General features: G+C 47.4%; 2 protein-coding genes across 2 annotated transcripts; one reads left to right on the plus strand and one right to left on the minus strand.

Moving 5' to 3' along the window:
* Window positions 1–1,928: 1,928 nt before the first annotated feature.
* On the plus strand, window positions 1,929–4,958 carry LOC309360657 (uncharacterized protein). The gene is made up of 4 exons (XM_081895331.1): window positions 1,929–2,532; window positions 2,835–3,496; window positions 4,167–4,324; window positions 4,451–4,958. The coding sequence occupies exons 1-4, from the start codon at window positions 2,430–2,432 to the stop codon at window positions 4,638–4,640; spliced, it is 1,113 nt and encodes a 370-aa protein (XP_081751457.1). The 5' UTR covers window positions 1,929–2,429; the 3' UTR covers window positions 4,641–4,958.
* A 1,003-nt stretch (window positions 4,959–5,961) lies between these two features.
* Window positions 5,962–10,940, minus strand: NDUFA13 (NADH:ubiquinone oxidoreductase subunit A13). Its single transcript, XM_081896062.1, has 5 exons — window positions 10,783–10,940; window positions 9,055–9,133; window positions 7,800–7,871; window positions 6,514–6,583; window positions 5,962–6,168 (listed from the first exon to the last, which is right to left on the minus strand). The coding sequence occupies exons 1-5, from the start codon at window positions 10,880–10,882 to the stop codon at window positions 6,049–6,051; spliced, it is 441 nt and encodes a 146-aa protein (XP_081752188.1). The 5' UTR covers window positions 10,883–10,940; the 3' UTR covers window positions 5,962–6,048.
* Between the last annotated feature and the right edge of the window lie 1,450 nt (window positions 10,941–12,390).

Here is a 12,390-nt window from a genome sequence, read left to right on the forward strand (position 1 = left end):
AAGTGCATTTTTTAGCATTCATACAGCTTGTAATGTTTTTTCAAATAGTCCTTAATTTTTTTCCAGTCCTCCTCAATTGTTTCTTCTCCCAAGTCTCGGATTCTGCCAGTCATTTCGGCCAGTTCCATATAGTCCATCAACTGCGTCTGCCATTCTTCCAGCGTGGGTAAATCTTGTGTCTTCCAGTGCTTTGCAATCAGGATCCTTGCTGCTGTAGTAGCATACATAAAAAAAATTCTATCTTTCTTAGGCACTCTCTGGTCCACCATGCCCAAAAGGAAGGCCTCCGGTTTCTTAGGTATGGTAAATCTAAGTACCTTTTTTAGTTCATTATGAATCATCTCCCAACAGGCCTTCACTTTCGGGCAGGTCCACCAGAGGTGAAAGAATGTCCCTTCCGCCTCTTTACATTTCCCAGAGAAGAAGCCAATAAAGCCCCAGACCCCCTTCGGTTCCTGTGTGTGATGGACCAGCACAGGGGTCCCCAAACTAAGGTCTGCGGGCCGGATAAGGCCTGAGGGACTCATTTATCTGGCCTGCAGCGACCCCCACTGCCCGCTCTTACCCGCACTGGACTGCGTGGCTGCCCACTTCCAGGTCAGAGGAGCACCAGAAATAGCTTGTGCCATGCGCAAGCATTATTTGCACATGCACAAGCATTATTTCCAGTGGACAGCTGGGTCGGAGGAGGCCCATGCACATGCACACAAGCTATTTCCGGTGCTCCTCCAACCCAGAAGTGCACCAGAAATAGCGTGTGCACACGTGTATGGGCACATGCTCCCCCGCCCTCCAGCCCGCTACACGATCAGCGCTGGAGACACCGGCCTGAGGTGCAGTGTTTGCTGGCCCCTGGACTAGTAGCTTGGAGGGAGGGCTGGGGAAAGCGACCCCCTCCTTGACCTAGACTACTGCCATTCAAGGCAGCCGCTCAGCTGCAACCTTCCCCAGAAGTCAGATTCTAATCCTCATCATTCTGAATACATACAATTTTTTGTTATCTGGGCTCTAGTGGCCACGTCAGCCGTGCAGAATTCAGCGGCCAGGTTGCAAGACGGTTTGAGCACATTGCACCAATCCTGGTCCAGCTGCACTGGCTGCCAATTAGTTTCCGGGCCCAATTCAAAGTGCTGCTTTTGACCCATGAAGCCTTAAATAGCTCAGGACCACAATACTCTTTCCATATGAACCTACCCGGACCCTGAGGTTATCATCTGAGTCCCCTCTTTGTATGTGTCCCTTCTGAGGGGCACGAGAACGGGGCCTTATCTGTGGTGGCTCTGTTTGTGGAATGCTCTCCCCAGAGGTGCCATTGCTACATAGGCACCATGAAAAAACATTCCTTTTTAAACCAACCTTTGGCTTTTGCCTGTCTATGGGTAGGATGTTTTAATCTGGGTTTTTAAAAAATAGAATTGTCTTTGCGTGCGTTTGGTTTTGCTGATTAAAGTATTGTAAGTGCTGTGGCAAAAAAGAAGCACCTAATAAATTACTTAACACTTAATAATATTTCCCCCCATTATATTTTATTAAATTTCAACTTTTTAAACATATACAATCCAAACACAATTCATCTTTTCTCTTATTTTTGTTGACTTCCCACCCTGTTTTCCAGAGTTGCTCTTTCTCTCTATTATAATCTAATTCCTCCTGCTGCTCATTGCTCAAATCCTGCTTCCAGGTTCATCATACCATAACATTTATTTAAATAGTCTGAAAAAGGCAACCATTATTCCATAGGAACACACACCATTAGCTTCTCTTAATCCTGCTGTTAATTTTGCACAGGCAAATAATGTATCCTCATAAGGAGCAGAATGAAATTCAAGAGCTCTTGTCCATCCCGACTCGCACCTTAATCCTTGGTAACCTTGCCAATTATTGCAGGAAGAAAAAACAAATATTGTTCCACGGGGCGGCCAAGCTATTATTTAAGCATTATTTCTTTGTGTGTTTTGTGAGCAGAGTGTTTTGAAGCACTCCAGCCCTCATTGCTTAGATACTAGCTGGGTCTGAACACAGCAGAGAAAATCTCTGTGAAAAAGGGACACTGAACGGAGCCCCGGAAAGCAGGAAATCTGCCACACAATACGGATCTGGTGGGGCCACACAAGCTGAAGGGTCCCAGCCCCAATACCATCCTCCCAAAAAATTATCCGAAAGGCAGACTATCTTTCAGAGGTGGGCAACGCCATCCTTGCATCTTTCCTGGTCTCCCTTATCGCCTCCTTTCCCATCATCTCATGCACAGAAATCAGCTAAGCAGTGGTCACTGAGATCAGCTGTGCTAGAGGTCAGCTGCGTGGAGGAGCAGGAGGAAGGAAGCATCTCTCCAGAGCTCAGCTGCTTCGCTGGTGGACGAGCACGGATGCTCGTTGCGCTCAGCTCCCACCAGTCACTGCGTTGCTCCCTGGAAGAAGACGACAGCCATGATGCCAGCCGGCTGGGCCTCCCATGAGACAACGAGGCCGCCGCGCATCGTTTGGGCTGATCTCGTGATCCGGGTCCCTCTGCACCACGGCCGGTCCAAAGGTAACCCCTGTGCTTCTTTTTGTTGCATTTTTTCCCTGTTTTAATTTTAATCGGTCATTACAGCTGTTCTCTCTGCAGCCCTGGAGAGGGAAGTTTTTTTAATGTTTAATTTTTGTTATAACAAAAAAAAAAAAAAAATCCTTCCTGTAGCACCTTTTTGTTATGTTTTTGTATATGCTGGAAGCTGCCCAGAATGGTTGAGGAAACCGAGGCAGGTGGGTGGGGTGAAAATAATAAATTAATAAATCATTTTTTACTACATTGCAAAATGAAATGGAAAAGAATATTATCTGCCATTTCAGTGGCACCCAAAGAGATGCAAGACGCGACCTTTGCGGCAGCCATGAAGCAACACCCAGGAAGCGAGGGTCACAATTTGGGCCAAAGGAGCAGGAGGACACATCTGCCCCAGCGCTGCCAGGATTGCACCCGAGGAGCCGAGGCGGAAGACAGAAAGGAGCCCATTGCCCCGGCCTGCCACACGGTGCCTTCCTCGTCCGCTCCAGAGAATGGAGACTCTCAAGAAAAACGTGCCGTCCGAACGATCCTCGTCGACCTGAGACCCATCCTGGAGAAAGCGTTGGACCTCTCAGACTCTTCTCCAGAGATGTTGGAGCGAGACTCCCAAAACGATGAAGAACATCTGCAGATGGAGAGTGGAGATCTCCCCACTGAAGGAGGAGGACACAGCTCAGAGATGGCCCCTGCTGCTTCCATAGATACCAGCATCCCTGAGGACATCTTGCTGCCGCTCCCCAGGGCTCCCTTCCGAGCACCCAGTGCCCACGCCGAGAGCACCCACAAGGCCCCCAAGATCTGTCCTCAGTTGGACGACTCGACTGAGCTTGAGGAAACCACGCTGCTGGCCGCGTTGACCCAGGAACCGAAACTCAGAACCGCTGTTTCCTTGCCTAAGATTACGCCGCAAGAGCTAGGAGAAGACCACCTATTGCAATCGATCAAGGTAAATTCACACACCCAATATGGGTGCTGCTGTGACCCAGGTCTGTCCGTGCATGAGGATGGAGATGGGTTTTCAACCAGGGATGAGCAGATTTCTTCTTGGGACCCTCACCGTCCAAGGCCTGGTTGCTTAGTGCACTTTAAACATGCTCAAGGGAAGACCCTTGCAGCTGTCCCTATTTTCCAGGTACAGTCACACGTTTACAGAAGCCGTCCTGGTTTCTGATTTGATCCTGGAATGTCCTGCTTTTCCTTAGGATGTCCCTATTTTCATCAGAGAAATGTGGGAGGATATGGAGGTTATGCGACCCTTGGAGCAAGGAGATAAGTCAGATAAGTCACACCTTTAGAAGACATCTGAAGGAAGCCCTGGAGAGGGAAGTTTTCAATGTTTAAATTTTTATTATGTTTTCATATGTGTTGGAAGCTGCCCAGTGTGGCTGGGCCGACCCAGTCAGATGGGCAGGGTATAAATAATAAAATTATTATTATGGAATAGGGCATTCTTATTTTCATCGGAGAAATATGGGAGGGTATGCCCTCGTCACTGCAAAGTCTTGCCTCTCTTCCTACCTTCTTGGGTCAAGCGTTGAACGTGCCCCCAATTTAAAGCAATACCTTGCCTCTTTCTCTTCCCTCCCCACTCCGCTCGCCTGCCCCGCTTTCCCCAGCCTCCCGCCTCCCCCCCAGACTTCCATCTCCCCACACAGCTGCTGCTGCAGAGGCTGCAGGAGACGACCACCAGCCGGCATCACTCGCTGATCGCGCACGTCCTGAGTTCGCTGCGGGAGGAACTCCTGATGGAAGAGCAGCTGCCTCTGGATGATGGGTAAGGAGACTTCTTCCTCCCAGGCGCACAAATGTAAGATGGGGCACACCTGGATTGCAAAGGATCTAGGGGTCTGAGTGGACCACAAGGTGAACAGATTCATCCCCTCTCTCTCTGCACTTCCAGGGACAAGGCAAGACCCCTCCTGCAGCTGCCCAGCATCAAAGCTCCAGAAAGGAAGACGGGAGGCCAGAGGGTGAAGCATTTCAAGCCCAGCCAAGGGGCCACTGAAAGGATGCTTGGCAAGTTCACCTGGCGCAGGTGCCACAGGTCTGTCTATGGGGCCGGCTCAGCCCCACAAGCCACAGACCTTTGAGTTGCTGCAAGGCCTTTTATTAAAGATGATGTTGCTGTTGTTACAAAACAAACCACTTAAGATCGTTGGTTTCTATGGGTCCATTCTGACCAATAGAAGTTTTGCTGATAACAGGGGTTTGAACGGATCTTTACTCTGCTCAGAATAGAACCCACTAAAATTTATCGACCCAAGCCAGTCAATGTCTTTGGATTTCAACAGCTCTACTACTGAAGCTGAACCAATTATTTTGCAAGGTTTTATATATATATAGATATATATATTCATGATTGTGGGCGTCTGTTTTTTTCTTAAATAAATAAAATAAAGTCCAGTGTGCTGGCTTTAATTTTTTGCTTTTTGGACCTTTGACTGTGACTGTTCATAGAGCTGGAAGGGGCCCCCAAGGGTCATCTAGCCCAACCCCCTGCGACGCGGGCTTCGAAGCCAAAGAGAGAATCCCAAGCAGACAGCCATCCAACTGGTTTAAAAACCTCCAAGGAAGCAGAGTCCACCATCTTTAGACAGGTTTCCTAACCACACAATCCTATCCACATCTACTCAGGCAAAGGCTGAACAGTTACTCCTAGAATAAGTGTGTACAGGATCAGGGCCTGAGCAGCTGCATAATTTCTGGATGCAAGTCTGTAAACACACACATACCACATTTCATTATTCTAGTGGTGGAAGCACACCAGATAGCATTCTTTCCAATTTCAGTCCCTCTGTATGTTTTTCTCTTTTGGGGGCATTCATATTCTGCCTAGTCCGCCAAGGAGTTCAAAATGGTTTTCCTCAACAACCCTTGACCGTATCCACAGAACATCAAATCTGATGTAATTTTGCATTGATCCGTTAAAAATTTGGAGAAACCAATAAATATTAATTGGCAAATAAGAAAAGAGAATCGTATCTGCAGAACAACAGTCCTGTGAGGTAGGCTAGGCTGAAAGGCAGTGATTGTCCCTCAAGGTCTCATCCACGGAGCTTCGTGGCTCAGCTGGAATTTGAACCCTGGCCTCCCATATGCTCTAAGCCAGGCATAGGCAAATTCCGGCCCTCTAGTTGTTTGGGACTACAATTCCCATCATCCCTGACCACTGGTCCTGTTAGCTAGGGGTGATGGGCATTGTAGTCCCAAACATCTGGAGGGCCAGAGTTTGCCTATGCCTGCTCTAAGCACTAAACCTTGCTGCCTCTCTCTCTTGGACTCTCAGCTGCTCACCCATCACCCTTATCTGTGGAGCTCCTCTCAAGATCTTGCCCGCTCCCAACACCTCTGTGATTCTATAAGAGGGAGGATGGTTAAAGGAGCACAACAGAAACACACAACGAAAATGTGTTCCCTTACAGATTTGTTTATTGAGAAATATATTGTGAGAAACAGGCTGCCCACCCCACAGCCCTCTCTCCCCGCCTCCCAGGCAGCTCACACGTAGAACTGGCACCCGAATTTCATTTCTTCCTGCTTGCTCTGCGGGTGCAGGAAGTAGAGCTCGTCCAGCGTGGGGTTCGTCCAGCGGGTGGTGTGGTAGCGGGACTCGCCCACCTGCAGGGAGGAAGAGGAGAAGCTATTGACAATCTGTTGGCCTCACCTGGGTCAGGCAACAAGGAACTTAAAAGAACAAAAAATAACCCAATATCCTTATGATAAGTGATACCACCTCTGACCACTTATTGTGGGGGCACTGCAGCTCAGTCTGGCAGCTTCCTTCTTTGGTCGCTTGGGAAAGTCCCTAAGCTCGCCACAGGTGAGCGCCAATTCAAAAGCGGACGCTCTCAGTCCACTGTACAAGGGACTTGGCTCTTTTAAGGCCCAGGGGGTGGGAAAGTGCTTGAGCAACCCCATTTTTTTAACACTGCGCCCCAGAAGCAACCCCAGGCTGGTCCTCACCTGCCAGTCAGGGACGTCCTTCATGATCTTGGCTTCCTCGTCCAAATTCTGCCGCAAGAGGCGCAGGGTCCTTTAAGAGGGAAGACGAGAGACGGACAAGAAAGTGAGGCACAAAATGAAAACAGCCAAGTTGCACAAGTCTGTTGATTTCAATGGATCTACTCAGGTGTCAGCAGGTTATTTCTTCAGGTTGGAGGCTGGCTTATCTGCATTTTTATTTGATCCATCGCTAATTATCACAGCAACACCTGATTGGAGAAGGACCTGGGTGTAACTCAAGGATTTTGCAGGCTACTGCCCATTAAGCAGAGGTTGGGTGACCATTTGTCATGGATGCTTCAGCTGAGATTTCTGCATTGCAGAGGGTTGGACTAGAGGACCCTTGGGTCCCTTCCAGCTCTACAATTCTATGGGGGAAAAACCTAAAAAGCTGGCAGAGCCAGTGCTTTGACTCCCAGACTATAATTATTTCTGAGGAGAGCCTGGGCCCCACTCTTTTGATGGAATGTGGGTACTGTCATGCACAACATTGATAAGACTCTCCCAGCTCAAACAAGCGAATGGAGTTCGCCTGCTATAGATGAGCATAGATGGAGACAGCCAGGTAATGTCGAAAAGCATGGAGCAAGAGGCTGGGCACATCTTTCCTTTCCTTTGATAGGGTCCCTGCTAATCACTGGCAGTTTAAAGAAGCACACACTTGCATTAAGAACTAAAGGTTGCATCTCTGGCTAAACCTCTTCTGTGTTTTGGAAACCGAACGAGCGCTTTTGCATGTGAACGCTGGCGAGCTGAAGTAAGCTTACTCCCAGGAAGCTGTGCAAAGGATCACAGTCCTACTGACCCAAATAACACAGCAACACACGATTATTAATAACAACAACAACAATAATAATCCTATTTCTTACCTACCCTGCACCTTCAGGTCCCAATCACAACAATTTAAAATCCAATATTTAAAACACTTTAATGGTTTTAATGATGCAAACCACCTTGATATATATTTTTAAATTGATGTAGCAATATACAGATTTTTTAAAAAAGAAATAAGCACACACTGCCCCCTGGTTTGTTTATGGCTGTGCTTACTGGATTCAAGGCAAATGCCTGTGTTTGGGGCTCTCCTTGGGGAGGGGTGGTGCCACAGCGGCTATCACAACAAGCCCCCTGGGCTTCTAAACCCACCACAACTTCACGAATTCTGAGGTCTATGTCCATAGAGAAAGGAAGGACCCAGGAGGGGCGGGTCACTTGCTTCAGAGGAATCCCATGGGATCCACACATACCTCCGGTCGTTCTCCGCCAATAGAAGAGGATAGATGGCAATCCGTGTCTCCAGATCCTCAATGTTCAGACGTCTGGCAAAGGGAGAAACACAACAATAACAACACCCCGCCCATCTGATTGGTCCAGCTTCTGGGTTTGACAATGGGGAGGGAGGAATCCTGTTGCGTTCTGCGCATGCAACAACAGGTGAATCCTGCCCCTTGTTTCTCTTTTCCAGCAGTACTCTTTAACCAGGGTTTCTCAACCTTGGGTCTCCAGCTGTTTTTGGACTACAACTCCCATCAACCCTGGCAGTGATGATGGGAACTGTAGTCCGAAAACAGCTGGACACCCAAGTTTGAGAAACCTTGCTTTTAACGTATTAGTGGAGTGTTAAATATCCCCATGACATTGGTAACTAAAGTTGATAAGTCTGTAGCTGCTTAGTGTGCGTGAGCATGCACGAGAGTCAAACACAGAGGAAGGCATCTGCAAGGAAGTTGGGAATGGACAGAAGGCTGTCTCGCTAGGGCGGTCCATGCCCTGGTTATCTCCTGCTTGGACTACTGCCATGCGCTCTGTGACTTGGAAACAGCCCTGTTTAGGGAAGTTTTTAATGTCTGATGTTTTATTCTGTTTTTATTCTGTTGGGAAACCCAGCCAGATGGGTGTGGTATAAATAATAGAATATGGTAATAGTAGTAGTAGTAGTAACAACAACAACAACAACAACAACAACAACAACAATAATAATAATAATAATAATAATATAATATAATACCAGTCCTGAAAGATCTTCACTGGCTCCCAGTCCGTTTCAGAGTCCAATTCAAAGTGTTGGTGCTGACCTTGAAAGCCCTAAATGGCCTCAGCCCAGTATCCCTGAAGGAGCGTCTCCACCCCCATTGCTCAGCCCGGACACTGAGGTCCAGCTCCGAGGGCCTTTTGGCAGTTCCTTCCCTGTGAGAACTGAGATTACAGGGAATCGGTGGCTCAATGTCCAACCCTCATTGTACAGCATGAGACTCTTAAATCTCAGGGTCATGGGTTCGAGCCCCAAGCTGGGCAAAAGACTCCCGCATTGCAGGGGGTGGACTGGATGACCCTTGGGTTCCCCTCCAACCCTACGATTCTCTGACCGCTGGCTGCTGGGAGTCCAATGGAAGGTGGGCAAGTCTGATGTGGAGGCTTAGATTTTGCAAGAGAAAAGGGTGGTTTCAGCTTCTTTCATCTCCCACGCAGCATCTACTTAGCAGAAAGCCTAGAGAACCTCACCTCCTCTCTCGGTTCCACTTCACTATATTGTAATAGCCGAAGATGAGGGTCCCCAATCCAATTGCAAAGAGGCTGTAGCCTGGGGAAGAAGAAACACAAAACAAAAGGGTGACAGCATTCAGCAATTGCCTATACGAAGATCCCTTGAATTAAGGTTACTAGTCCACATTGAGGTTCTGGCTGCTTTGACAGCTATTCCCTTTTGGATGGCGAAATTAAGCTGAGAAGCTGTTCCAATGGCCAGTTCTAGTACTATAATGCTCGACTGAGTAAAGATTATTGTCTTTGTACCCGAAAACTGATTCTGAGCACTCCCTATCATTTGTGAATTGCATATGCATATCATTGATTTACTGAACTGGCATGTGCTGTCTTAACAAAATGTTTGTTTATTGGTTTTTTCCTTGTACTTTTAGGGGCATTTTTCATTGTTATTTGGTTGGCTTTAGATGCTGCCCTGTTTGGGCTTCGTTTGCAGAACGAGCAAACAAATGATAGATGATAAAGAAAGAGAGGACACATGTGAGCCCCTGAACATTTTGTCTCCCCCAACCCTTTGGAGAAGAAAAAGAGAGCGGGACTTGACCTCTATACAGTGGTACCTTGGTTCTCAAACTTAATCCGTTCCGGAAGTCCGTTCCAAAACCAAAGCGTTCCAAAACCAAGGCACGCTTTCCCATAGAAAGTAATGCAAAATGGATTAATCCGTTCCAGACTTTTAAAAACAAGCCCGAAAACAGTAATTTAACATGGATTTTCCTATCTAACGAGACCATTGATCCATAAAATGAAAGCAATAATGTACTCCAGTCATTCAATCAATCAATCAATCAATCAGTAGCTGAACTGGGTTCTACACAGTCACAAAAACAAAAAGAGAGAGCTGTAAAAACATAAATGCAAAATAAATAGCAAAAACAGACAGACCTCAGCGTAACACTCCAAACAAAAGTGTGGCACTCAAATCGGAAGCGTAACACTCCAAATGGAGCATGTTTGGCTCCCGAAAAAAGTTTGCAAACCGGAACACTTGCTTCCAGGTTTGCAGTGTTTGGGTTCCAAGTCCCCACCCCCCAGTGAATCTTTATTGGTTTAAAATACAGGTGGAAACGATCATTTACAATGAAGGTAAATATAGAAAATTCAGTGCATCATGACATAAGAGTAGGACAAAAGTTAAAAAGACGAAAAAGAAAAGAAAGAAAAGATGAAGGGAAAAGGGAAACATTTATACAAAATCATGTTCATCAAACAAAAATTTCTGCTTAAAACTTCCAATCGTTCTCATTATACTATTTCCATTACCATGGTTTTGTCGCATAAAAAATGAATGGAACGAATACCTTAGTGGGATATATGAAAAAGGATATAAGGCACAGCTGGGCTCCAAGTTGTTTGAGCACCAAGGTCCCACTGCATTCCCACGACACGAGGCGCCCCTGACTGCGCGCCCCCTCTCAGAGGAATCCTGGCCCCCAGGCGACCCTCAGAGGTCCCCCCCCCATGCAGGGGGGCCAACTGAGAGTGGACCCCACCCCTCGGGGAGCCAGGCAGGGGGGCAGCCAGGACTTGTGGGGGAGGCAGTTAGTTAGGTCTCTTGTTTTCCCTGATTTTGGGGATGGGTCTCCCCCCCCCCGCCCCTTTCTGACCCAGCCCCCCTCCCCCCACCTCCGAGGGACCCAGGCGTCCGGGCGTCTCCCTGGGAGGGGGGGAGGCCCGACTCCTCACCCGAGAGCCCCCTCCGGGGCAGGTTCCTCTTGTAGTCGATGGGGCCGTATCCGCCCGGCGGCGGCATGTCCTGCTTCACCTTCCCGGCTCCCGCCGCCATCTTGGAAGCGGGACCAACGCTCCTGGCAGCGCGCCCTCTGACGTCAGAGCCGCCGCCGGGCGCCTTGGCGTGACGTCGCCCCGGCCGCCCTCTCCCTATTACCGTATCTCCACGAGCAGAGGCGCACGCCATTCTGGGGAGCAGGGCGCAGTTAAACAAGGAGCGATCCTCATGGCTCTTAGCCAAGGGTTGCAATTGCAAATACAAAGACGTTGTTCTGTTTTTTCCCCGCCCTCAGCTGATTTCCCTGGCTTTTTTCTGGCCCACTTAGGACCAGTCTGGATATTTGGCCTTGGTGAAGATTTGACGTTTTCATCCCCAAAAAGTTCATGATTTGAGTTTCTACTGAAATGAGGCTGCATTTTAATGTTGTATTTTAATCTTGTTTTTAAAGTTGTATTTTAATCAATTGTTTTTACCTGGTGTTAGCCGCCCTGAGCCCCGTCTTGGCTGGGGTATAAATAAAAATTTTTTATTATTATTATTATTATTATTATTATTATTATTATTATTATTATTTCTGGAGGCAGTGGAAGGCAGGAGTGCCTGGTGTGCTCTGGTCCAGGGGGTCACCCGAAGAGTCTGACGCTTCTAATTGACTAAACAAGCTGATTTCTGCATTGCAGGGCATCAGACTCAGTGCCGGATTTACGCAGAAGCTCAATAAGCTCTAGTTTAGGGCCCCCCTCTCTTGGGGGCCCCAAAAAACTGAAAGGAAAAAAAACTGGATGTACATTTCCAAAATATAAGACAAAAAACAAATAAAACCTACATGCAGCAACCGTGTTTTGTGTTGCGTAGGGTCCTAGGATGTAAGTCATGGGCCCTGCCTGCTTCCTAAAATATCACTGGTTTGCTCATTTCTATACAGTGGTACCTCACAAGACGAAATTAATTCGTTCTACGAGTTTTTTCGTCTTGCAAAGCACGGATTCCCTGGGTATTAATGGTTTTAAGAAAAAGGAAACAAACTCGCAAGACGTTTTCGTCTTGCGAAGCAAGCCCATAGGGAAATTCGTCTTGCGAAGCAACTCAAAAAATGAAACTCTTTCGTCTTGCGAGTTTTTCGTCTTACGAGGCATCCGTCTTGCGAGGTACCACTGTATAGTGGTACCTTGGTTCTCAAACTTTAATCCTTTCTGGAAGTCTGTTCCAAAACCAAGCTTAATAATTATTTCACTATGAATATACTGTACTTCTTCTTAATTGTATTTCAGTTCAACAATTATTTTGATGAAATACATATTTTGCTATGTGAAAATGGCTTGAGATACCTAGTAAAGGGATCCCTGACCATTAGGTCCAGTCGTGACCGACTCTGGGGTTGCACGCTCATCTTGCTCTATAGGCCGAGGGAGCCGGCGTTTGTCTGCAAACAGCTTCCGGGTCCTATGAGATCCATCAATTACCATATAGCATATATTCAACACAAAAAACAGCGGCAATTTGTTGTTGACAAAGGTCAGCTGGACATATAAAGGGCCCCATTACCTTCAGTAAGCTTAGGG

The sequence above is a fragment of the Podarcis melisellensis genome, assembly GCF_964234715.1.
Source record: "Podarcis melisellensis genome assembly, chromosome: 18".
NCBI classification, from domain to species: Eukaryota; Metazoa; Chordata; class Lepidosauria; order Squamata; family Lacertidae; genus Podarcis; species Podarcis melisellensis.